The sequence below is a fragment of the Hirundo rustica genome (assembly GCF_015227805.2).
Source record: "Hirundo rustica isolate bHirRus1 chromosome 27 unlocalized genomic scaffold, bHirRus1.pri.v3 SUPER_27_unloc_1, whole genome shotgun sequence".
NCBI lineage: Eukaryota > Metazoa > Chordata > Aves > Passeriformes > Hirundinidae > Hirundo > Hirundo rustica.
This window is the reverse complement of record NW_026690185.1, coordinates 4,740-29,862: the sequence shown is the minus strand read 5'-3', so window position 1 is coordinate 29,862 and position 25,123 is coordinate 4,740. Positions and strand designations below refer to the sequence as shown.

At 61.3% G+C, this 25,123-nt stretch overlaps 2 protein-coding genes across 3 annotated transcripts in view; both read right to left on the bottom strand.

Moving 5' to 3' along the window:
- Nucleotides 1-9,858, bottom strand: part of SCN4A (sodium voltage-gated channel alpha subunit 4) — a 45,844-nt gene extending 35,986 nt beyond the window's left edge. For both annotated transcript variants that reach the window (XM_040091490.2, XM_040091491.2), the window contains exon 1: nt 9,662-9,858. The gene's annotated coding sequence lies outside the window, so the exon portion shown is untranslated. The remainder of the gene's footprint in view (nt 1-9,661) is intronic.
- Nucleotides 9,859-14,540: 4,682 nt separating this feature from the next.
- Nucleotides 14,541-24,918, bottom strand: LOC120766128 (vasoactive intestinal polypeptide receptor 1-like). Its single transcript, XM_058424276.1, has 13 exons — nt 24,791-24,918; nt 22,226-22,340; nt 19,326-19,433; nt 18,381-18,490; nt 18,123-18,220; nt 17,563-17,695; nt 16,539-16,692; nt 15,898-15,958; nt 15,586-15,652; nt 15,420-15,511; nt 15,121-15,250; nt 14,760-14,852; nt 14,541-14,721 (listed from the first exon to the last, which is right to left on the bottom strand). Exons 1-13 carry the CDS (start codon nt 24,857-24,859, stop codon nt 14,566-14,568), a joined length of 1,386 nt encoding a protein of 461 aa, XP_058280259.1. The 5' UTR covers nt 24,860-24,918; the 3' UTR covers nt 14,541-14,565.
- Between the last annotated feature and the right edge of the window lie 205 nt (nt 24,919-25,123).

Here is a 25,123-nt window from a genome sequence, read left to right as displayed (position 1 = left end):
CTGTGTCAGACACACAATTTCACAACCCAAACACGGTGTTTCAACACAACCAAACACCTTGGGAAGCAGCAGCCCCGCTCCAGCTGCCTCCTGTTGGCAGGGCATCAACAGCTTTGCTCCTGCAGCTCCTGCAAGGGGCCTGTGGTGCCCTCAACAAGAGGTTCCTCAGCCAGAGGAGCTGGGTCCTGCAGGGCCATGGCCCTGGCACAGCTCCCAGCCATGGGAAGCACGAGGAGCCTGCACTGCTGGGTGGCTCTGCTCCCAGGAAGCGTTAAAGACTTATCCTGAGCCAAAACGTGAAGCAGTAATGGCACTTTTGAATATTACAGGGATCGGGATGACTTCCCAGAAGGAATAGGCCGGGTGGGTTAGGAGAGGTAAGGATGTTCTGCTGCCCAGAAAGGGGTGGAGAGAGGGAAGTGCGGAGGGGAGGAGTGGCTGCACCGAGGGGAAGAGGCTGACATGCCCTGGGAGAGGTGGAGATGCCGGCAGAGGCTCCCCCAACACCACAGAGGTTCTTGCTTTGAGTCCCTGTGCCTTGACAATGTCCTATAAGCACCAGGTTGATGGGATGTGAGCCCGGCATTCTGTAAAACTCGACCCTGCTTCTGGTGGGTACTGGGACAGCTGCGCCTCTGTGCCTCACCCTCCCAAACCAGGCATCCCACGGGCACAGCCAAACTTTCTGTGAGGCTGCCAAGCACCTGCCCCCACAAAACCGTCAGGATCAATACTCCTCACAGCCCCAGCCCTGCCGTGCTGAGAGCTGGAAACCCTCAGCCCTTTGGGATTAGGGAGAACTGGAGATTTACAGCCCTGATGGGAAAAGAGACTGGAAATGGAGCTGGGAAGGGGCTGAGCCTGGAGAAAAGGAGCTCAGTGGGACCTTGTGGCTCTGCACAGCTCCTGACAGGAGGGGACAGCCGGGGGGGTAGGGCTCTGCTCCCAGGAACAGGGACAGGAGGAGAGGGAACGGCCTCAGCCTGGGCCAGGGGAGGTTTAAATTGGGTGTCGGGAAAATTTCTTCATGGAAAAGTTGGTCAGGCTTTGGAACAGGCTGCCCAGTGCAGCGGTGGAGTTCCCCACCCGTGGAGGGGTTTGAAAGCCCTGTGGGTGTGGCACTTGGGGACAGGGGCCGGTGGTGGCCTCGGCAGCGCTGGGGGAACGGCTGGGCTTGGTGATCTCTGAGGGCTTTTCCTCCTGAAGGATTCTCTGACTCCCTCCTCTGTTTTAGGAGAGTTTTGTCCTTGCTGAAGGGGGTTATTTAACGGCACAAACTGAGACACATCACTGCAAAGCGGAGTCTGGCCCCAGCCCAATTTGTGGTCCCAGCTGCTGCAAAACAGAGCCCAGAGCAGGTCCCCCATGGGGCGGGATGGACCCCAGAGGTGGGACCTCATCAAAGCAAACAAAAAGGGAATTTTGGGCCCCAGGTGTCTCTGGGAGGGGACAATGCCCGGGCAGGGGGCAGAGGTGCTGCCAGTGCTGCTTCTCATGGAGCTACTCTGGACTTACACCCAGTTCCTGCTCCACTTGAGCAGCTCTGGAACCTTCCCCTCGAAAACAGGGAGCTCAGAAAACCCAAAAAGCACCGGGCTGTGTCTGACTTTATCACCTCAAATCCCACTGGGAATGTGCAGGGGGTGACAGAACAGCTCCGGCTGGGAATGGATCCACCGGGATCACAGCGGGAGCAGCAGCCGTGCTCCAGCAGGACCCTCAGCACCCATGGGACCTTCCCACCGAATCTCCGAGGGCTCAGAGGGGCTCGTTGCTCTGGGCAGCCTCAGTTTCCCTGGAAGTCGGGAATTGCGGAGCTGTCGGGGCCGGGCCGTGGGCTGTCCCCGAGCGCTGCTGTCCCACCCTCCGTGCTGCCCGGGCCGCGCTCCCCCGGGCGCTGCTCCCGCTGGCGGAGCTGGCGCTGCCTCCAGCTGCCGCCGGCGATCAGCGCCGGGCTCAGGTTTCTGCAGCCCCATGACTCTGCTCATTCCTGTCCCGGCAGCGAGCAGCCCCGGCTCGGCTCCTGCCCGTGTCCCCTCCCCGTGCCGCCGGGCTGCAGCCGCCGAGGGAGACGCTGGGGCAGGGCAGCACTGCCTGGGATTGCACCGGCAGGCTCAAAGGGGGTGCCGCCCCTGGCATGGGAATTCTTCCTGGTTTTTGGGGGTCTTTTGTAGCTCTTGATCCTGCTCCGAGCCCTTCAGGGCCACTCGGAGAGGATGGGATGGCTCCAGGGAGCAGGAGCAGGACTAATCCCATATCCACGTCCCACACACCACGGTCGGGGAGCCACCAGCATCTCTGGTGGCTTCCCAAATTCGGAACCAAAGCCAAGCCCGGGCTCTGTGAGGGCTCAGCCCAGCACCCCTCTGTCCCCAGTGAGCCCAGTCCCACGCCGGTGTGGGTGGGCACAGGGTGGGATACGTGGCTGGGTGAAGGGTCCCACCCTGGGAGCAGCCCCTGGCCATGGGGACAGGAGGAGCAGCCCTGCCCCTGGCCTGGCACATCCTGGCACATTCTTAGCAGCTCCTATAAATAACCCAGATCAAACCCTTTGCGCCTCCATAGGTAAAGGCAGCTCAGGCCCAGTGACAGGTGCTGCCCTGGGCACAGATCACCCACGAGGTCCCTCAGGGCCCTGGCCCAGCTCTCCAGGAGCTGAGTCCTCCAAGAGTCCCTGATTAAGGAAGATCCCTGCCCCATCATCCTTCCTGCTGGGAAATCAACCACGTAAAATGTCTCTACAGTGCGCTGTTCTATTTGCTCCTTAAAATTTGGCCACCCAGCTGAGCTGAATGACTCCTTTTTGCTGTGACACGGGTGAGTTGCAGCTTTGGGACACCGCCCATGGCATCTGAACCCGCAGCTCCTGCATCAGGAATTGCCAGCAGGGAACTGGGAGCAGCTCCCGGCTCAGGAGTGCCCAAGCTGCGCTTGGAGAGAAATTCAGTTCTCTCTGATATTTTTGCTGCTCTGAGGATTCAGGCTCCAAAATAACAGGACTGGTTTGGGAGCTCCCAGGGATGCTGCCTGAGAGGTTCTGTGTAACAGGACAGAAGGTGGCAGGTCCTGTCTGAGGCTGCTGGAAAATTCACCCCATCCAGGCACTTCATTCTGCCCCGAAAACGAGCTCCCGTGGGCTGAGGAAGAGGAAAGGAGAACGGAAACAGGGGCTGGGGATCTCCCTGCACCTGCCTGACCCAGGCTCCAGCTTCTTCCTCCCTAAGGCATTTTTCTGGGGGATGGCCTGGAGTGTCCTGTGCTCTGGGGGAAGCCCTGCAGCGCTGGAGTTTGCCATGGAATCAGCCCAGAGCGAGGCAGCTTCCCCTCACTCAGGGCCGGGTTAGTGAGGACAGGCGCGGCTGGGGGATGCTGCTCCCGGGAGATCCCAGCCCTACGGACATCGGGAACAGCATCGGGGTGTCCCGACCGTTCAAACACAGCTCGAGGAGCTGCCCTGACCTGCTCTAGGAGGAGCTCACCTGCAAGGTTCATCCTCTTGAGACTCTCTAAAAAAAACCCTGCAGAGACCAAGCGGGAGACGAGTCCAAGAGAGAAAACACCCGGAACGGCCCCGAGCAGGTGTAAATGAGCTTCACTCAGCAGGAACAGCAGAGCCAGCCTGGGGGCCTGCAGCAGGGATTAGTGTGGGACAAGGGACTCGTGTGACCAGGGCACTGAGGGGACAGACGGTGCCAAGCGGGCGCGGTGTTAGCACCCAGCGCTCAGGAAACCAGAGCCTGTCACAGCCCAAAGCGGCCCAGCACGATCCTGCAGCATCCCCTCCGTGCCTCCCAGAACCTCCCGGAGGCACCGCTTCCAGCCGGGGCTGATGCCCGCGGGAATCCGTCCCTCTGCCCCCGGCCATCCCCAGCTGGGCCCCGGGGTGGGGCAGCGCCCAGCTGGTCCCGCGGGGTTTGGGGCTGAGTCAGAGCCCTGGGAAGGCGGGGATGTCCCCAGCGCTGCCATGGGCACCATCCCCCCTCCCCTGCACATCCCCGCTCCTCCGGGAGCAGCTCTGCCTCTGGCCGGGGCTGCGTTCCCTGGCAGCAGGAAAGGGAGGGTGGGGATTCTGCATCCATCCCAAACATCAGCGGGGTGTGGGATGGGTCCAGAGGAGGCCACGGAGCTGCTCTGGAGCTGGGAGAGCTGGGGGTGCTCACGTGGAGAGGAGAAGCTCCAGGGAGAGCTCAGAGCCCTTCCAGGGCCTAAAGGGGCTCCAGGAGAGCTGGAGAGGGGCTGGGGACAAGGGATGGAGGGACAGGACACAGGGAATGGCTTCCAGTGCCCAGGGCAGGGCTGGATGGGAGATTGGGAATCAGGAATTGTTCCCTGGCAGGGTGGGCAGGGCCTGGCACAGGGTGCCCAGAGCAGCTGTGGCTGCCCCTGGATCCCTGGCAGTGCCCAAGGCCAGGGTGGACACTGGGGCTGGGAGCAGCCTGGGGCAGTGGAGGTGTCCCTGCCATGGCAGGGGTGGAATTAAATGGTTTTTAAGGTCCTTTACAACCCAAACCATTCCACAATTCTAAGATCATTGAGCCATTCCCAACCCTACTGTGTGTCCAGAACCCCCCTCCCCACTCCTGCATGCATTGAATAGGGTTTAAAAACCCCCAAATTCCATGGATTAGGCTGCCAGGAAAACACAAATTTGCTCCAAACCCAGCCAGGGCACCAGAAGCCTGCAGGGTGACAGGAGCTGTGTTGAAAAATCTGCTGGCTGCAGGAAACCCTCCTGGCATGGTCCTAGGGATGCCACGGGCTGAAAAAGTCTTATGAGGTGTTTATTTGTTTAATTCCTACTGTATTTCCCACAAGTTTCGGGGAAAAAACGTGGGAAGATGGAAAAAAAATCTGACGTGAAATGGATTTTTTTATCCACAGTGGCAGAGGCGGTGGCAATCCTGCAGGTGGGGGAGATTCACCTCGGGTCCTGCAGATTTCCCGAGGGCTGAGCAAGGCATTGGAATTTTCAGGATTATGGGAGTTTTCTCTCAGGAACTCAGATGAGCACCCTCAGTTGTGCCAGACAAAATCAACCATTTTGTAAACAAATTTACACGCCTCTCTGTGCCGTTGAAGAGTTTGATGCTTCCAACCCTGGATAAATACTGGTCCCTTAATTCTATGCTGAAACTCCTTTACAAAAACCATCTGGAAAGGTACAGGAAGTCTCCAAAATTTCCTTTTGCACACAAATCTCTTAGGACACTGCCGTGGGATGCTGGAATTCCACCACCATGGTGGTGCTGGAAACTCTATGGGTTTTTAGGCTGCTTTAAAGGCGGATTTTAAAGCTGATTTTCATAAGAAAACACCACGATTAAGGAAACTAAGTCACCCCAAGCCTTTTCCCACTCTATTTTAAAATAGTGGTGAGCTCAAAAGGCTTAGATGGAGAAAAAAAAAAAAAATTAATTTTTTATTTTCCAGCATTTTCCTTTGAATTTCTGATATTTGAAGCGCTCGGCAGGGCTGTGTGGCTCACACACCTCGTGCCCCGGTGGCTCCCGTGAGTGACACGTCCCAGTGCTGGTTCCTGTCACCACCGCGGCTCTTTACCCCGCCCTGGGTGGGGTTTGTTGCTCTGCCGGCGGCACGGCCCAAGCCGAGCGTGCCAGCGGGAACGTGGGATGTTTCCAAGCGCATCCGTCACCCCGGGGCTGCCTGGAACCCAGCCGAACCCAGCCAAAGGGAAGGGAGAGCCTTTGGGAAATTATTCCAGAGCCAGCCCGGCGCTGCTGGGTGCCTTTCCCCAGGGAGAGCAGGGACGCTGAGATGCTGCAGCAGCTCCTGCTCCTCAGGTGCCACCACTGTCCCGCGGGCAGGGCCACTGCGTGTCACCCACGGGTCACCCACGGGTCACCCACGGGTCACCCAGGGCAGCGGCGTGGGGGGCTGCGGAGGGACAGGACTGGGAATGGATTCCCAGCGCCAGAGGGCAGGGATGGATGGGAGATTGGGAAGGAATTCCTCCCTGTGAGGGTGGAGAGGGGCTGGGATGGAATTCCCAGAGGAGCTGTGGCTGCCCCTGGATCCCTGGCAGTGCCCCAGGCCAGGCTGGACATTGAGGTTTGGAGCAGCCAGGGACAGTGGGAGGTGTCCCTGAAATGGAATGAGCTGAGCTTTAAGGTCCCTTCCAACCCAAACCATTCCCTGATTCTGCAATTTTAGGCACAGGAGAATGAATTCCCTGCTATGGGAACGATGCGGCTCCGCTGCCTTCTGCCTGTCCCGAGCCCTCCCAACACTCTGCAGCCTCTCCCTGGCAGCAGCCTCGTGCTGCACCGGGACAAGGACACGCAGCCCCTGTGCCGGCGCCGGGGGATTTCCACGGGACAGGAGGGATGCACAATTCCATCGGAGTTGTGTCCCATTCCAGCAGCACCTTCCGTGGGTTCTCCACTGCTTTGGGTGCTCTGCACCTGCCAAAAAACCGGTGCCGCTCCCTCCTCCAGCTCCTTGCAAAGACTCAGCCGAGCCCAGCCCGGCGCTGCCTTCCTTCGGAGAGCCAAACCCTCCGCGCCGAGCCTCCAACGGGGGCACATCAACCCCAGAACTCCAGCCCTGCAGAAGTGCCTCCGCTCCTGCAGCAGCCCCAAGCCCAGGTGGGAATGAACCCCCTGCAATTCTCGGGTGGCTGCTGCGCTGGAGTTCCGGGGCTCGGCGCCCCGAGGCTGTACCTGCTGTGCTCCGGGCGGGGTGGCGCACACAGCCCGGGAGCTGTGAAATCCTGGGATACTCTCCCCGGCCACAGATGGAAATAGGAGGTTGCACCATCCTGCAGCCACGCACCGACCCGTTCCTGCCTGGAGCCGGGGATGCCACCCCATCCCCGCTGCCGCTGTCCCTGCTGGGGGACAGGGCGTTGCTGGAAAGGGGACACCGGGCTGGGTGGCGGCTCGGGGTTATTTTGGGGGGCTCGGCAGTGCTGGAGGCTTGAGCAGCCAGGGAAGGGTTAAAGTGGGGACCCGGCGCTTGCCCACTGCCCACCCTGCACTCGGGTGTCATCCAGAGCTGCGGCTCCTCCCTGCCAGCAGCTCCCGTGTCAGGCTCGGAAAAGATCCGAGCCGTGCTGGAGGGCAGCGAGGGGACAGCGAGGGGACAGCGAGGGGGAAGGGGGAGTGGCGTGGGGCTGGAGTGACCTGCTGCTCCCCTGGAGCCCCCAGGCTCGGGGGCGCGGGGACAGGGATGCCCCCACGCCGGGGTTGCCAGGAGAGACGCCAGCTCCCGCAGGGACGCCCAGCACAGCGCCAGGAGCAGGTCCCAGACCTGCTGCTCCCATGGGATTTGCAATACCGGGAGTCCTGCGACTTCCCAGGGCTGGAGGATGCCCCTTGTCCCTTTGCAGCCTCTGGATCGCAATTCCCTGGACCAGACACCTGCAAAGCAGGAGCAGCACGGGGCACCTGGAGCTGTCACAGATGCTGAGCCGCACAGCCCGAGGGATCTCATTCACATCCCCCTGGAAACGGGGAAGGGGCACCCAAAGACAAGATGTTCCCAGGGATTTATGAATCCCAGGAGGGAGGCAGTGGGACAGGCGCAGAGGCTGAGCCTCCTCCCTGCTCTCTCCTCTCCCGAGCTAAACTGGGATTCATTCTCCCTCACAACTTCCCAAAGCATCCTCCACCTTCTCCCTTTTCTCCCCTGCACAGAAACCACCTCATTAATCCAACCTGCTGCAAACAGGAACGGTGCTGGCTGTCTCCTCATGGCTCTGCCGCTCGCGCTCCCACCCCAAATCCAGCAAATTTCCCTGAGTGGAGCTGGAGCTGCCCCAGAGACTCCACAGAGCCCTTTTGCCTGAAGTGCACACATCAGAAAATAGAAAGTGCTATTTAAATATTAGCGCTGCAGAGTCAGGGCAGGGCTTTGTGTTCGTTAATCAGTGCCTGTAAATATGCTTCTCCCCTCCTCAAACCATTATAAATCCGGCAAATTTTTACTGGAAAGGACCAGACGGGGCAGCTCCAGTGCTGCATCAGCGCATCCAGGATCTCCCCGGGATAATGGGACTGACTGGGATGTCCTGCTGCCCCCAGGGCTTTATGGAATTGTTGTCTCTTGCTGGCAGCCGCAAGAGACAACAATTCTCCCTCCCTCGCCTGCCGCAGGCTGATCCCTGACAGCTCCATCAGTGCCCGTGAGCGCAGGGGAGGAAATGTTTGTGCCCCTCGGCAAACTTCCCTCGGCAGCTCCGCACCGGCCCCGGAATGAGGGATGGGGGAATGAAGGGGAATGGGGGGAATGGGGGAATGGGGGGAATGGGGGGAATGGGGGAATGGGGGAATGGGGGGAATGGGGGGAATGGGGGGAATGGGGGAATGAGGGAATGGGGGAATGAGGGGAATGAGGGAATGGGGGGAATGGGGGAATGGGGAGAATGGGGGAATGGGGGAATGGGGGGAATGGGGGGGAATGGGGGAATGGGGGAATGAGGGAATGGGGGAATGGGGGAATGGGGGAATGGGGGAATGGGGGAATGGGGAAAAGGGGGAATGAGGGGAATGGGGGGAAGTGGGGAGAATGGGGGGAATGGGGGAATGGGGGGAATGGGGGAATGGGGGGGAATGGGGGAAGTGGGGAGAATGGGGGGAATGGGGGGAATGGGGGGAATGGGGAGAATGGGGGAATGAGGGGAATGGGGGGAATGGGGGGAATGGGGGAATGGGGGGGAATGGGGGAATGGGGGGAATGAGGGAATGGGGGGAATGAGGGGAGTGGGGAGAATGGGGGAATGGGGGAATGGGGGGAATGGGGCAATGGGGGAATAAGGGAAATGGGGGCTGACTGCCCCTGGATAAACTCCAGAACGGCTCTGGGGGTGCCCAGCAGGCCCTGCCTGTGCAGTGACTGATGGCAGCTGGCACAGGGGAGATACAGCACCCAAAAACCCGGAGCTGAACCCCACCCTGGCACTGCCTGATTCCCGTGGGGGATCCAGCCCTGAGCCCCACCCTGGGCTCACCCCGACACCCTTTTGGCTGTGCCTGTGCCCCCACAGCCCCGGTGTGAGAACAGCCTCCCGTTCCCTGCCATTCCCAGGAGGAACAGGGGTCCCACCTCCTGCCCTCTGCCCTCGGGGTCCCTCCCTGCTGCCCCACGGGGGACGGGGGCTCTGCAGAGACAGGGCCCTTCCCGAAAGGAGACACTGGGAGCACCCGCAGACCTTTCCTGCAACCTTGGCTTGCCCAGGCCGGGGTTTATATTTAGACCTCCAGGAGGAGAAGCCAGGAGAAAGGAGCCTTGCAACTTGTGAGCCCTGCGTGCGGCTCCGTTACTGCCGCGGGGAAGGTGGCTCGGGAACTCTTTGCCCTGCCTGTCCCCTCTCATCCTGACAGCTCTGTGGCCACTGAGGGCCCCTTGGCTGCTGCCACCCTCGTCCCCGTGCCCCGCCTGCACCTTTGTGGGGATTTTCTCCCCTGTCCCAGACAGTTTTCCATGCAGGGGGGTCCAGCAGGTGCCCCCAGCCCTAAACACCCCCCCAGAGACAACAGAGTCCGTCCTGGTCACATCCACCTCCAGCGCTTGGACCGCAAATCCCGGGACACTGCCGGTACCGCTCCAGGCACGGCGACAACGACAAACCTGGGGACATCCGAGAGCCTGCAGCCCCTGCCCGGGGGCCTGGCAGCAGCCCAGGACTGACCCCGGTACTTACTGTTGGGTGGAGAGTGCGAAATCCCAAGGAGAGACCTTTTAGGGCCAGAATTTCCCTCTCCTTCGACTCCTGGAGGCTTTGGCTCGGCGAGTTGGCAGCGCAGCTGCTGCTGCTGTCAGATGGTCATGAGTGAAACCTGAGGACATGCGGGGTCCTTCAGGTAGCCTGGCCCGTCTCAGCCGCGGCATTCGTCCCCCGCGGCGCCAATCAGGGCTCTGGGGGAGCCGGGCCCCCCCCGGCCCCATCGCCCCCGGCCCCGCGCCCGCCCGGGCACCGCGCAGCGTCCCAGGTGTGGCGCTGGCTCTGGGCCGCCTTTGGCACCCGGTGGGACGCGGGGAGGTGGAGGGGGGGTGGCAGCGACCCTGGCCAGCGCCTCCCCGGCGGTGACAGGCGACTGGACAGAGCGGCGGGACATCTGCAGGGGCGGGGGGTGCCTCGATGCCAACGCCGCTGCCAACGCTGTCCCCGAGCCCGTGGCTCTTTGGGAGCGTCCTTCCCGCTGTTGGGCACCCCGGAGCAGCCGCGCTCCTCCCCTTGCTGCCATCGAGGGGTGTCTGTGGCTTTTCTGTCCCCCCCGGCCGCCCTCTTGCACCAGAACATCCCAGGAGCATCCGGTGCCCCGTGCCTCGCGTGTGCTGCCCACGGGGACCCCCAGAGCCAACCCGCGGTGACACAGAAAGGGGGATTTGCCGTGGGGTTGTCGCCCCTTTTGTGCTTCCTGATGGCCTTTGGGTGCTCCTGCTCTGGGGTTTGTGGGGTGCTCGGGGTGCACCCAGGGTCGGGAGGAGGGTGGAGGGGCACCCAGCTCGTGGGGTCACCCCATTTGGGGGGCTGTGTTTGGGGTGGAGCAGCCACCCCAGCACTCAGCCTGGTCAGAGGGCTCCATCACCTCCCCAAAACCCCTGTCTCTGTGAGTCATTCCTGCTTTTCAAATCCCAAAACACCCTGGAGAAAACTTCCCAGTGCTGGGGTGGCTTCAGAGGAGCTGCAGGCCCTGCCTTTCCCAGCCTGGAATCCCATGGGAATCCCCTTCCCTTCCCTGCCCAGCCCTCACCCCTGCCCTCTCCAGCATCCCCCACAATCAGCACATCCATGGCCAGGCCTGCAGCCCTGACGGCCAGGGAGCTGGGAAAGTGAAGTTCCTTGGGTTGATTCTGCTTCTCACTCCATGATTTCCCTTTTCTGTGTAAGGCAGAGCAGGAGCCACTTCAGCTCTCCAAGGAAAACTGGTGCAGGATGAGCTCCGTGCAGGGGATGCCAAAGGTGTGCTTTGGGGGCATAACTGGGATCTCTTCAATTAAAAATCAGGGCTCTTCTGGCTGGCTTGGAGCCAGCAGGATCAGAGGAGGGAGGGAAGAGCCCAGATCAGCTCCCAGGGATGGCTACAGGGCAGAGGTGGCACTGGGAGCCCACTGGGAGCTCAGCAGCAGAACAACAGCCACGATCCAGGGGCATGGAGCTTCCCTCTGCACCCTGGGGTCAGTGGGGACAGCAGGGACAGGGACAGGGACAGGGGCAGGGACAGGGACAGGGATAGGGACAGGGGCAGGGACAGGGACAGGGACAGGGACAGGGACAGGGACAGGGACGGGGACAGGGACAGGGACAGGGACAGGGACAGGGACAGGGACATCCTCCTGCTGTCCCTGCAGGGACTTTCCACTTGCTCTGTTGGTCACAGCAGGGAATGCAGGAGATGTTTGGTGGCTCCCAGCAGCTGCCCCAGCCCAGCCTTGTCACCACGGGAAGACTTTTCAAGCTGCCCAGATCCATTTTTGCTTTTCCCAGACCAAGAGCAGGCCTGGAGTGAGGCTGGAAACCCTGGGATGTGTCTCCTGCCCTTTGGGATGTGAGGACACTGAGGGCCCCCAGCAGGGCACAGGAGCACAGTTCTGTCTGCAAAACCAACTAAACCCCAATGGGAATGGGAGCTTGGAGCATCCAGAGGTGGGAGAAATGTGTCCTTGGGTTTCCAGGGTGGAATTGGGGCACTGCTTGGTCCAGCCTCAGGGACCCTGGGGTGTTTGAGGTGCCTTGGCTTGTGGTGCTGGATCCACCACAGGATCACAGAATCACGGAATGGTTTGGGTTGGAAGGGATCTTACAGCCCACTCAGGGCCACCTCTGCCACGGCAGGGACACCTCCCACTGTCCCAGGCTGCTCCAACCTGGCCTTGGGCACTGCCAGGGATCCAGGGGCAGCCACAGCTGCTCTGGGCACCCTGTGCCAGGCCCTGCCCACCCTGCCAGGGAACAATTCCTGCCAATCTCCCACCCAGCCCTGCCCTCTGGCAGTGGGAGGCTGTCCTGGTTTAGGGCAGTTTGGGAGGAAGCCGCTCCCACGTCCCCAGTCCCTCTCCAGCTCTCCTGCGCTGCCGGCGCTGTCCCTGCCATGGGACTCCCGGGGCTCTGCAGCTCCTGCCCGCACAGGGAATGGTGGCAACTCCCGGTGCGCTGGGACACGGGGAGGGCGAATTCCCCGAGCTGTAGCGCCGGGACCATCCCGGAGCGGGATGAAGGAGCAGATGGAAGCGCAGGGCACCCTGGCAGTTCCGGAGGAGGGGAGCGCGGGCACGGAGAGCAGCATCGGCACCGCGCTCCCGGCCCTCGGCCCCATTCCCTTCGCATCGCGGGGTAACCCGGGCTGCCGGGCCGTCCCAGAGCGGCCAGTGTGACTCTCACCCCGCTCGCCGGGGCTCCCGGAGCCGGGGTCAGTGGCCGCCGTCACCCCGGGGCCCCGCGGGGACACCGCGCTCCAGGCGCTGCCGCCCCGGGCCGCTGTCGCCGCTGCGGAGGGGCCGCAGTGCCACCGTCCGGCTCCAGGCAAAACGCCCCGGTGCCCAGACACCGCTCCGGCCCTGCGGGGACACAGCGGGGACCGGGTGCGTGAGGAGGATGCCAGGCTGTGGCGCTCCGGCCGTGCTGGAGAAGGGATGCGGGAACCTGACCCTGCTGTGCCTGGGCTCAGCCCGGCCGAACACAGACTCGGGATCCTCTAGAGAAAACCTCTAAGATCGCGAGGATCTTCGGAAGGAATTCCTCCCTGGCAGGGGGGGCAGAGCAGCTGTGGCTGTCCCTGGACCCCTGGCAGTGCCCAAGGCCAGGCTGGACATTGGAGCAGCCTGGGACAGTGGGAGGTGTCCCTGCCCGTGAGCTTTAAGGTCTCTTTCAAGACTTTAAGCTCCCTTTCCATGATCTTTTGCAGCTGCAGGGCGTGGTCCATGCTGGGAGCCTTTGGAAAACCTTTCCTGCAGGCTGAGGGTGATTCCCAGTCCCCTCCTGGACCCACGCTGGGCTCCTGTCCTGCAGGGGTTCAAAGCCCAGCAAACCCCAGAGGGTCGTTTGGGGTCAGTTATCACCCCAATAACCCATCTGCAGCTGGAATTAGGTGCAAATCCAGAGTTTTTCAAAGTTTCATGGACACAGACGTTCCCACTGCGCATCCCCAGTCCTGGCTGAATGCGCTGCTGCCTCGTCCCTGCCAATCTTCCCATCCTCACTAATGATGGCGAGGGATTTCATTCACCTCTGCTCCTTTCCTGGCTGCAGACAGGGATTGATTCCACAGCTCCCGAGCTCCTCTGGAGGGTTCCTGCGGGTTCGGGGTGTGCTGGCTCTGGAGGGTTTTTTAACGGAACTTCTCCCATTCTCACCTCACATTCCTCCCAGTGCCCTCCCAGATGGGATCTCTGGAGATCCTGCAGTCTGGACAGGGGCCAGCAAGTGGGGGTTATTTAGGGAAGGACACGTGGCACCACGGAGAAATGACAACGCAGGCAGAGTGAGCAGCGAGGCCGGGATCGGGTGGCTCCGGCCTCAGGGGCACGGGAGAGGCCAGGGACTTTGGCAAAAGGGTTTTTGGGGCTTCTCTCATTCCTGGAGGCACCAAGTGCCAGGCCAGGAGCTCACCCGGGGAGCGTGAAGGATGGTCATGGTGGTGGAAGAGGCTGTGGGGTGGTGGGGGCAGCTGTGACCCAGAGGGGACAGAGCACCCCAGGACCTCTGGGACAGCTCGTGCTGGCCCCACCTGGAGCTCTTCCTCACCTTCCTCCTGCATCTCCTCTCTGTGAGCTTCACCAGGCACAGGAAAAGCAGAGATTGCCTGGGAGCTTCTCCCAGGCATCCCATCATGGGCAGGATTTTCACCCCGCAGCACCCCCAGTCCCAAATCCTCCAGGTTTTTGGAGCAAACCAACCCTCTGGAGAGACTGGACTTGAGGGTGAGATTTTATTGGCAAAACCCTTCCTATGCCTGGAAAATGAACCCCAGGGAAGCCAGGCGAGTCCCATTTCCCCGTGCAAAGGGCTGGGAGAGCTCTCCTGGCAGGGGAACATCTCCAGTTCAATCGACCGACACGGGAGAAAGGGAAACATTTTGGGAATTGGGGAGGAGCTGGGTCCTGAGGCCTTTGAGGGTCTCTTGTGTGGGGTTTTGCCTCTCTCTGTATCCTTCCCCCATCCCCAGGGTGGCTCCTGGCTGTGTTTAGGAATTTTCCCAGCAGGGAAATGACTTTGTAAACCAAGGGAAGGGGAAAATATCCATCAGTGAATCCCTTCAGCGTCGGGACCGCTCCTTTTCCTTCAGTGCAAACAAAAACCACCAGCTGTCCTTTGGCAAAGGATTTTTGTGTTTCCTTCCCAGTTTCAGGCAGAAAAGTGGAGAATTTCCCTTCCCTTTGCCTGAAACCATGCCCTGAAGCAGTGAGAGCTGTGGGGGTGAGGTGCCAGCGCAGGGTACAGATCCATCAGCACCGAGCTGGCAGAGCCTCCCCCATGGTTGTTCTCACCACCCTCAGAGGGTGTTACACCCAGAACCTCCAAAATCAGGGGGTTTGGGTCTTTCTGGGACCGCAGCCATGGAGCTGCTCCTCCAGCAGCACCACTTCCCTGGAATGCTGTCCTGGTCACGCCGTGAAGTCCTGGGTGGCCAGGTTGAAGACGTTGCTCTCCATGGACCTTTGCCACTTGCCCCAGTTCCTCCTGATCTCAGCCTGCACCTGCACCAATGCCACGGGTGGTGCTGGCACCCAGGGACACCAGGCAGCACCCCACGGAGGGGACTGGAGGGGCAGGGGTGGGGAGCTGCCCCTGTGCCCACGTGTGGCTTTGGGGCACCCTCGGGGTGCCCGGGCTTGGGACGCACGCTCACCTCCCCATTGAGGAAACAGTAGAGCAGAGCCACCAGGAAGCCCTGGAGAGGACAGAAAGGGCAATTTTCACCCTCTGTGCTCATCTTCTCCTTGGCTTTACCTCCTCCCACTCCTCTGACCCACCGCAGGGCAGAGGAAATCCGAGCCAGGTTCAGAGGAAATCCGAGCCAGGTTCTCCAGGCCCAACCCTTGTGCCCTGCCCCAGGTGTCTGGGGACACCCTCTCCCAAAAGAAGCCAAAGCCCCACGTCCCAGGGGCTCCTGCTGGGATTTGGGGTGGGACCATGGGGACTTTCCCTGCCCCTCTCACCTGGTAGGAGCCGAGCACCAGCTCGAAGTAGAGCCGGGCGTCCACGCCCACGTGCCTGGGGAAGAGCGCGAACACCACGTAGTGCACCCCGAAGAGGGGGATGAGGAGCAGCGTGGACTTGGTCAGCCTCCTGTGGAGAGTGAGAGGAGTCTGGGTGCTCCTGCTGCCCCCGAGACCTCCCCAAAGTCTTGCTCTTAACCCTCCTGGAGGCTCCAAGATTGTTCTCTGTGCTCCTCCAAGGAGGGTCCCTCTGCCCTGGCACCCCAGACCCCGGGGTGGGCACAGCCCTGCCCCCTTACATGTACTGCTCCTTGTGGGTTTTGCTGAGGTCTGGGCACCTGATCTTCTGTGCCAACATCCTGGTGACGTTGAGGAAGATGAAGAAGTTCACCTGTCCCGGGAAGCTGCATCTCAGGCTCTGCACAGCCCCTGGCTCTGCGTGGGACTGTCAGGGGACACACTCACAAATATGGCCAGGAGGATGGGAGCCTTGATCACCCACCAGTACGGGCTGGAGTAGTCATCCCAGCACCTACGGGACAGGAGAGGTGGCTCTGGCACCTGCTGGGGCCTCTGTGGCCCAGCTGTCCCCCTGCCATTTCTTTTCCAGCCCTCGGACCTCTTGGCACCCAGCAGAAAGCAGAAATAGCATTTAAATAAAGTGCTGGCCCAGCGTCCCCTCCTGAGCATCCCGTGTCAGAGGTTCATTTCCCAGCAGCTGGACTGGCACACGTGGCTGAGGTGGCCTGGAGAAGGCCGAGGAGCAGCTGCTCTTACCCGTGGTTGTCGTACTGGAGCTTGGTGAGCACCCACACCCCGACTGTGACCATGGGGACACCTGCAAGGACAGGACACAGCCACGGGTGTTCCCTCCAGTGCTCTGGGACGCCCCTGTGCCACCCCTCTGTCCCTTGTCCCCAGAAACACGTGTCTAGCTCAGTTCTGGATGTGGCAGGAAGGTGACAACCTTCCCACCTTCTCCAGGAGAAGGAGATGGTGCCGTGGTGGGGCCGTGTCTGTGTCACCTCCTGGCCATCCTCCTGCCCCCGTGCTCTGACATCACACCCAGACACCCGGGATGGGTGCTCCCAGCCCCAGGCGGGTGTGGGAAGAAGGGAGGGCCTGTCCTGGATCAGCCCACGCTTCCCCAGCAGCTCTGGGGTCTGGCAGGAGCAGGTGGGTGCCCACCAAGGCCATGCAGGAGATGGTGGGGTGGGCACCTGCTGGGAACAGCCCCGGGGACATCTGGCTGGGGGTGGCTGTGAGATCAGGCCGTTCCCGGGCGGTTCCTGCCCGTGGATGTGCAGGGATGCCCGGGATGTCCCCAGGGATGCCCCGGATGTCCCCAGGGATGCCCGGGATGTCCCCAGGGATGCCCGGGATGTCCCCAGGGATGCCCGGGATGTCCCCAGGCTCACCCCAGCCGAGGAGGACGTAGCCCCAGGTGTAGCTCCTGTCGCAGGTGAAGGTGAGCAGCAGCAGCGTCTGCAGGTACAGCCCCTCCACCAGCAGCCAGTAGAAGTTGGCCAGCACTGAGTACTGGAAGAAGGCGATGGCTGCTTTGCAGGTCACCTGCCAGGGGAGAGGGGGGGCTCAGGGTGCTCCACACCCTGCCCTGGGGGCACAGGGGATGGTCACCCCCAGCTCAGGGTGCCCCTGGGGGCACAGGGGATGGTCACCCCCAGCTCAGGGTGCCCCTGGGGGCACAGGGGATGGTCACCCCCAGCTCAGGGTGCACCTGGGGGCACAGGGGATGGTCACCCCCAGCTCAGGGTGCCCCTGGGGGCACAGGGGATGGTCACCCCCAGCTCAGGGTGCCCCTGGGGGCACAGGGGATGGTCACCCCCAGCTCAGGGTGCCCCTGGGGGCACAGGGGATGGTCACCCTCCCTGTCCGCCCTCTTGAGGACACCTGTGATGACCTTTCAGTGATGACTTTTAAGTGATGACCTTTCAGTGGTGACCTTTCAGTGATGACCTTCCAGAGCAGCCCCAGGGACTCTGCCCCAGCCCCTCACGTCACCTGCACCAGGTTCTGCTCTGCCTGTGGCCCGTGGGCAGGTGGCCTCGGGCTGGTTTTGTAGGACCTTTCAAAACCCTGTGGTTGTGTCCGTGGTGTTCTCAGCACTGTATCTTCACTCAGGGGTTCCTGTTTTGATTGAAAACCTCAGATCTGCGCAGTACCTGCTGCTGGTGGGGCTGCGCTGAGCTTTGGCCCCAGTGGGGACTCAGCCTGAGGCCAGCAGCAGCTTTGAGGACAAAACTTGTTCCCTGCACAGAGGGAAATGCAGAAGTGCTGGACCTCCCCAGGGCCACCCATGACAGAATTTCCTCTGTCTCTCTCCTCTCTCCTCTTTGCAGTGACAAATCCACCCCCAACCCCTTCCCGAGGAGCCCCTGTTGCTGTCCCTGCCCCATTCCCAGGCTGAGGTTTGGGATTCACCGTGGACATTGTGCAGTGGTCGATGGACTCGTCCGAGAAGAGGACGCTGTCCTTGATGAGCACGGCGGTGCCCCGCAGGATGAAGGAGGTGAAGAAGTGGATGTGGATGGAATTCCTGGTGCAGTGCAGCTTCCTGCAGGAGGGAGAGATGGGCTGGGCCTGACCAGGGGCAGAGAAGGTGCTTTGGTGTCCCCTCCCCTGGCTGGAGCCCAGCCCTGGGATCACTGCTGGTGACGGCCACAAAGCCATGGAGAAGCTTTCCTGCTCTCAGATCAGGAAGGGCAGCGTTGTGCGGTGCTTGGGGCTGCTCAGGGACAAGGGATCATCCCAGAAACCTCTGGAGAGCCCAAATCCGCAGCACAAGGAGATCTGCAAAGCCAGAACTCGAGAGGGCCGGGGGAAGGACAACACTCCCATTCCTCTGCTGCCTTCCCAGTTCTCCTGCTGGCAGGGAAGGGTCCTGGCTGCTCCAGGAGGGCACAGGCTGTGGGCGGCCATCCCTGCTGGGATTTATCCCCTGTCCCTGCCGCCCACGGAGCTGGAGCAGCTCCCAGCCCTACCTGAAGCAGGAGAAGATGCCGATGGCCAGGAGCAGCGCTGCCATCGACGTGGAGTAGCCGCAGGTGTAGAGCACCTTCATGGTGACAAAATGGCCCCTCTGGAAGGGACAGCGGCAGCAGAGTGAGGGGACATGGGCTGGGAGGTGCTGGTGTGGGACAGGCAGGGGCAGCCTGGAGGGGATAACCCTGGGAGCGTGCCCAGGGTTCATCCCCAGTGGGCAGTGCGGGGAAGGGGACAAGGGGACAGCTCCCACGCGCCTTGGCCTCGGTGTCGTTGTTGCTGCCCAGGGTCCCCAGCTGGCAGGCGCTGTGGTACGGGGGGCTGGGGGGGCTCCAGCCCCGCTCGGTGCAGTTCCTCTGGATCAGCCCTGCAGGACAAGGAGGGACATCAGGGGAGCCAGGGGGGCACCTCTGATGGCACCCCCAAAATGGGATAGCCTGGAACAGACCTGAGTGTCCTGGCTGCCCCTTCCCTCCCAGATCCCACTGCTCCTTCTGGATCCCATCCCTGTCCCTTCCCTCCCAGGTCCCACTGCTCCTTCTGGATCCCATCCCTGCCCCTTCCCTCCCACACTCCATTGCTACCCAATCCCCTCTGGATCCCCTCACTCCCTCTGGATCCCGTCGTCCCCGTGCCTGGAGCTGCCAGGAAAAGTTCGGGCAGGGTGTGAAAACAAGCACGGATCCCTCCAGAGGAAGCGAATTGGGAATTAAGGCTGTAAAAGTCCTCATTCATCCTGCGAGGGCTCCACCGAGCCTCTCCTGAGCTGTTCCTGCCCTCAAGCAAACATTTCCCAACATTTTCCAAATTACTCCTGTCTGAGGGAGCGCTGGAATCGCGGGGGGGTGTGTGGGGTGGGAGTTCTCCTTCCCAGCCCTCCAAGGGGGATGGAGACAGCTCGGGAGCCTCGGGGTGGAGTGTGGGAAAGGAGGGCAGCGAGCAGCGAGGGGCCGGTCCCGGTGTCCCCAGGACGGGGGATCCCCAGGTGCTCCACCCCGAGGGACGGAAGGATTCGCGTCCTGCCGCGGCAGCTCCCTGAATCTCCGCTTTTCCCGTCCCCTGCTCGGGCTGCGATTTGCACCAAGGGCTTTTGTTTTGGGGCGGCAGGAGCTGTGGGGTCAGAGGGGAGGCTGGGGTGGCGCAGGGGCCCCCGGCAGCGTGGGCGGCTCCCGTGGGATGAGAGATCCCCGCTGGATTCACACCTTCGGACTCCGTGAAGACGCTCAGGATGTCGGGACAGGCGACAGCTCGGGACCGGCCGAGGGGCAGGGCGGGCCAGCAGCTCACCCCGTCCCACTCCGTGGGGCAGCCTGGGGAAGGAGGGGACGGTGGTGACACCAGGAGGGGACGTGCGGGGGACGCCGCAGCCCCTGAGGGTGACACGGCCCCGCGGCCGCCGCTGTCCCCCGAGCCAGGGCTGGGCGCGCCCCGCAGGAACCGGGAGCATCCTGGCTCTGGTCCTGGGAACGTCCTCTCCCGGCGCTGGGATCCCCTTTTAGGACCTGGGAGCTCCTGGGGCTGCATCAGACCGACCTCCTGTGGGAATACCCTGGTGTGGGACGGGCTGGGATTTGCCCGTGGCTCCTAAAATAATCCAGATTTCTGGTGGATTTTTGCACCTGGAGGCTCAGCTCGGGATGTGTCCCCAGGCACGGGGGGAAGTCATGCAAGGCTTGCTGCGAGTGATCAGCTTAAAGAACTTTTGCTTCCCTATCCAGCAGTGAATTCCTGGTTAAATCACTCTCCAGTTTTCCTGGGAATGAGTGCAGCCAGGCAGACCCAGGGCCTGGAGGAACTTGTGATGCAGCAGCCCAGGATGGGACAAGGACATCCCACTCCAGGCCAGCTCCTGTCCCAGCACAGCTCCATCATTAACCCTGCAGACCCACATTTTTCACCTGGAGCCACGTCCATTCCCAGCCAGGGAATGTGGAATTGGACAATTCTGATGAGTTTCCCCTGATTTAGGCCTGGGGGGATCAGCCCAGGCAGGGAGGGATTTGCATCCACAATGCCAAAGTGGGGCTTGATTTTTGCTCTGGAGAATCAGGGAAGTGAGCACAGAATTTGGGATCATCACTGAGAGCAGTCACTTCATTTCTTGGGGTCCTGGAAGCAGGGAATCCTGGAATGGTTGGGTTGGAAGGGACCTTAAAAACCATTTAATTCCACCCAGTGCCATGGCAGGGACACCTCCACTGCCCCAGGCTGCTCCAGCCTGGCCTTGGGCACTGCCAGGGATCCAGGGGCAGCCACAGCTGCTCTGGGCACCCTGTGCCAGGCCCTGCCCACCCTGCCAGGGAACAATTCCTGATTCCCAATCTCCCACCCAGCCCTGCCCTGGGCACTGGAAGCCATTCCCTGTGTCCTGTGTCTCCATCCCTTGTCCCCAGCCCCTCTCCAGCTCTCCTGGAGCTCCTTTAGGCCCTGGGAGGGCTCTGAGCTCTCCCTGGAGCTTCTCTCCCCCACAGGGTGGGATTCATGGAATACGGCAGTGCTGGATGTGTCCATGCCCCTGGCACAGCCCCCCCCATCCCCCTGCACAATGCCAGAGCTGTGGCTGCCAGCTCCGGGGTCACTCCACGGTGTCACCACCTCACATCTGCTCCCCTTCCCAATTCAGTAAATTTTACTGCCAAACATTTGTTGAGGAAACTCAGTCTTCCCATATCTGAGATTTTAAACAAATTATGTGGTTGAAAAACCAATTTGCAAGCGCTGCTTTTGGACATCCTTTTTTAAATTGCATCTCAGTTTCCATCCAGAAGTGGAATGGCCCAAATCCCGGGCAAAAATTGTCCCCTGGAGAATAAGGAATGCGTCATTCCAGGGGTTTCATCTCATAGCAGTGGAAAAATGAAGCAATAAATGCATATGAAGGTGCATAATTGCTTAAGTAACTCTGCAGATTTGTCATTTATCCTTCAGCTTAGCAGGGAGAAGCCAAATTGATTGGAAAAGGTCCATTTTGGAACGTGAATTGCGCCAGCCAAGTGGAAGGAATCTCACTGCAGGAAAATATCTGAGAAGTGGGAATGCATAATTAAAATCTGGATTGAATCCTGTTCCTGCTGCCCCCTGTCCACCTGAGCTGCATTCATCCCTTTCCCTGCTTGCACCCGTGTGGGAATGTGACTCAGATCAGAGAATGTGACAGGCTCAGATCCCACGGACAGGGTGGGAGGGCTCTGGGATCTCTTTATTCCTCCCAATCTCCCATCCAGCCCTGCCCTGGGCACTGGAAGCCATTCCCTGTGTTCTGTCCCTCCATCCCTTGTCCCCAGCCCCTCTCCAGCTCTCCTGGAGCCCCTTTAGGCCCTGGGAGGGCTCTGAGCTGTCCCTGGAGCTTCTCCTCTCCACCCCCAGCTCTCCCAGCCTTTCCTCACGGCAGAGCTCTTCCATTCCTTGCACCATTTCCGTGGCATCCTCTGGACTGTGGGGGCTCCAAATTCCAGAGGAGGCCACGGAGATGCTCCAAAGGCTCCTCTGGAGCCAGGCTGGGAGAGCTGGGGGTGCTCCCCTGGAGAGGAGAAGCTCCAGGGAGAGCTCAGAGCCCTTCCAGGGTCCAAAGGGGCTCCAGGAGAGCTGGAGAGGGGCTGGGGACAAGGGCTGGAGGGACAGGACACAGGGAATGGCTTCCAGTGCCCAGGGCAGGGCTGGATGGGAGATGGGGAATCAGGAATTGTTCCCTGGCAGGGTGGGCAGGGCCTGGCACAGGGTGCCCAGAGCAGCTGTGGCTGCCCCTGGATCCCTGGCAGTGCCCAAGGCCAGGCTGGAGCAGCCTGGGACAGTGGGAGGTGTCCCTGCCATGGCAGGGGTGGCACTGGGTGTGTTTGAGGTCTCTCCCAATCCCAGCCATTCCATGATTCTCTAAATCCACCAGAACTGAGTTCCTGCTGTCTTTTGTGTCCCTCAATCCCCTCTATCCCATTCCAGCAGCATTTCTGGGGCTCTCCAGGGATTCTCCTTTGCCTTGGTGCTGCTCTCCTGCTTTTCCACATCCACACACACTCTGCAATCCCCTGCCCTGGAGCACCCTCCAAGGGTCCCTCAGGAATTCCTCCCCTGCTCCCAAGGGAGCTGATCCCAGGCTCAGCCTCACCTTCCTGCCCGGGGGGTGCCGGGCTTTGGCTCTCGCTCCGGATCCTCTCCAGACATTCCTCTTCTCGCTCCTGGAAGTGGAGGACGATGGAGCAGTCGGGATGAGTCCCTCGCACCTTGGGAGAGGGGGAAAGGCAGGAGGGAGAATCACAGAGTTGTGGAATTCAGTTCGTGGAACTGTGGAAATGGGATCACGGGGTTGGGTTGGAAGGGACCAAAGCCCATCCCGCTCCCCCCTGCCATGGGCACGGACACCTCCCGCCATCCCGGTGGGATGTGGGCACAGCAAACGCCACACTGCCAGCTCCGAGGTGTGCCAGCGGAGGTGATGGAACACCAGGGAGAATGTCCACATCCCAAAAATGTGGGAGACGTGGTGGCTCAGTGTGCAGGGATTGGATTGTCTGGGAATCCCTGCTTTGGGATTTGCCTCCTCGGCTCTCAGCTGGAGAACTGGGACTGAGGCTGGGAGCAGGCCAGGAATTTTACCTGCCCATTTCCACATATCCCTGCCCATTCCCAAGAGTCTTTGCCCCTTCCCAAGTGTCTGTGCCCATTCCCATGTATCCCTGCCCACTCCCAATTGTCTGTGCCCATTCCCACGTATCCCTGCCCATTCCTAAACATTCATGTCCATTCCCAAGTATCTGTGCCCATTCCCACGTATCCCTGCCCATTCCCACGTACCCCTGCCCATGCCCAAACATTCACGTCCATTCCCAAGTGTCTGTGCCCATTCCCACGTATCCCTGCCCATTCCCAAACATTCACGTCCATTCCCAAGTATCTGTGCCTATTCCCAAGGATCCATGCCCGTTGTCAAGCATCCATCCCTGTCCATTCCCGCATATCTCTGGCCATTCCCAAGCATCCCTGCAGCCTCTGGACTCAGGGCTGTCTGGGACAGGGATCTGGGGCCAAGGCCTGGGGTTGGGTTGCTGATTGTTTTAGGTGAGGGGCCAGAGAGGTAAAAGCTGGAGAAACAGAGGGATGAGGGTGGATCCGTGAACTTCCCAGCAGAGGGAAGTGTGGGGCATTGGAGCATCCCTCGGCTGAGCCCTGCCCTGCCCTGCCCTGCCCTGGCCATACAGCCACTCCTCAGGGTCCCTTCACCTCCCCCAGGAGATTTTCTTTCCTTTTCCTGTGGAACACAAGATTTCAAGGGGATTTCCAGCCTGGAAAAGGCATTTTGGGGATGGCTCTGGGCACAGCATCAGGAGGAACCAGGAATTCTCCTCCTCCATCCTGCCAGTGATGGAGGACATGGATGAGACACGGGTTTTTCTCAATCCTTTTTAGCTGCAGAGCTGCTGGGTTTGGTTTGTTATTTACGGCAGCAGGGCCAGGATGCTGGAGCAGGAACAGGGAATGTGCAAGACTCCCTTCCGAGCACCCTGCAGGGCAGGGAATTCCTGCTGTGCCTCAGTTTCCCCCCTGGAAGAGGCCTGATGCCATCAGTCTCTAAAAGCCTGCAAGCCTCCAGTGCTCCTACAGCCCAGTTCCCCATCCCCATCCCCATCCCCATCCCCACCCCATCCCCTTCCCCATCCCATCCCCATCCCCATCCCATCCCCATCCCCATCCCCATCCCATCCCATCCCATCCCCATCCCCATCCCCATCCCCATCCCCATCCCCATCCCATCCCCATCCCATCCCCATCCCATCCCATCCCATCCCCATCCCATCCCCATCCCCATCCCATCCCCATCCCCATGCCCATCCCCATCCCATCCCCTTCCCCATCCCCTTCCCCATCCCCTCCCCTTCCCTTTTCCCCCAGAGCAGCCTGGCCGGTTCAGGGGTGTTTCCCTCACTCTGGCAGCACAACCACCCCACGTCCCCCCATTCCTGCAGGGATTTGGTGCCAGCCCTTCCCATGGCTCTGTCCCGGGATGGGGATCACCCACGGGTGTCCTTGTCCCCGGCACCCCCAGCCATCCCAGTCCCTGCCCTGTGGTTGCTCCCTGGGGAGTTTGGGGCTCCTCCAGGGGCTGTTGGACGCTGGGTGACGTGGGATGGAGGATCCCTTCCCAAGGGACCTGAACCCAGGGGATCTCTGCCCTGGGGGGTCCCTGAGCGCTGCCCAGCCCTGCGGGGTCCCAGCACCGCCCCCGTCACCACATTGTCCCCAGGAGCTGTGGGAAAGGCCCCAAGGGGGCTCACAGGTCACCCTGGGTCAGGAGCACAACAGATGGGATGGGATGGATGGGATGGGATGGGATGGGATGGGATGGGATGGGATGGGATGGGATGGGATGGGATGGGATGGGATGGGGTGGGATGGGATGGGATGGGATGGGGTGGGATGGGATGGGATGGGGTGGGATGGGATGGGATGGGATGGGATGGGATGGGATGGGATGGGATGGGATGGGATGGGATGGGATGGGATGGGATGCGATGGGATGGGATGGGATGGGATGGGATGGGATGGGATGGGATGGGATGGGATGGGATGGGATGGGATGGGATGCACAGCTCCCACCCTTGGCAGGGGAACCCTTCCCTGGCCCTTCCTGGCAGTGCCCCCACCCTGTCCCCCCGTTGTCCCCAGGGTCACTCACCTGCAGCGCGGGCAGGAGCAGCAGGAGCAGCAGCGAGCGGGGCCGGGGCGGCTGCCAGGAACCCCCCATGGCAGCACCCAGGGGGGTCCCGGTTCTGTCCCCGAGCTTTTGGGGACAGCCCAGCTCCTCCTTCATGAGCCGGGGCTCCGGGGGTGCCCCAGCACCTTCCTGCCCTCTCCCCTCTGCGCTTCCAGCGCTGTCCTGTCCCGTGCCCCGCAGGACCCTTCCCCGCCGCGGGTCTCGGTGCCGCCCGGGTGTCCCCGGCGCCGCTGGGCTCCGTCTCTCGGCGAGCCTGGGTGTCACCGCTCCGGGATCTGGGACCTGGAGCTCCTC

Excerpts from the sequence above, each read along its gene's own strand:
- LOC120766128 (XM_058424276.1), bottom strand. The coding sequence starts at position 24,859 with ATGGGGGGTTCCTGGCAGCCGCCCCGGCCCCGCTCGCTGCTGCTCCTG. Across the intron at positions 18,491-19,325 it reads CGTCTTCACGGAGTCCGAAG|GGCTGATCCAGAGGAACTGC; the intron begins GTGTGAATCCAG and ends CTTGTCCTGCAG. Across the intron at positions 14,722-14,759 it reads AGGGTGCCCCAAAGCCACAC|TCCCCTCCGTGGGGTGCTGC; the intron begins GTGGGCACAGGG and ends CTGCCCCTCCAG.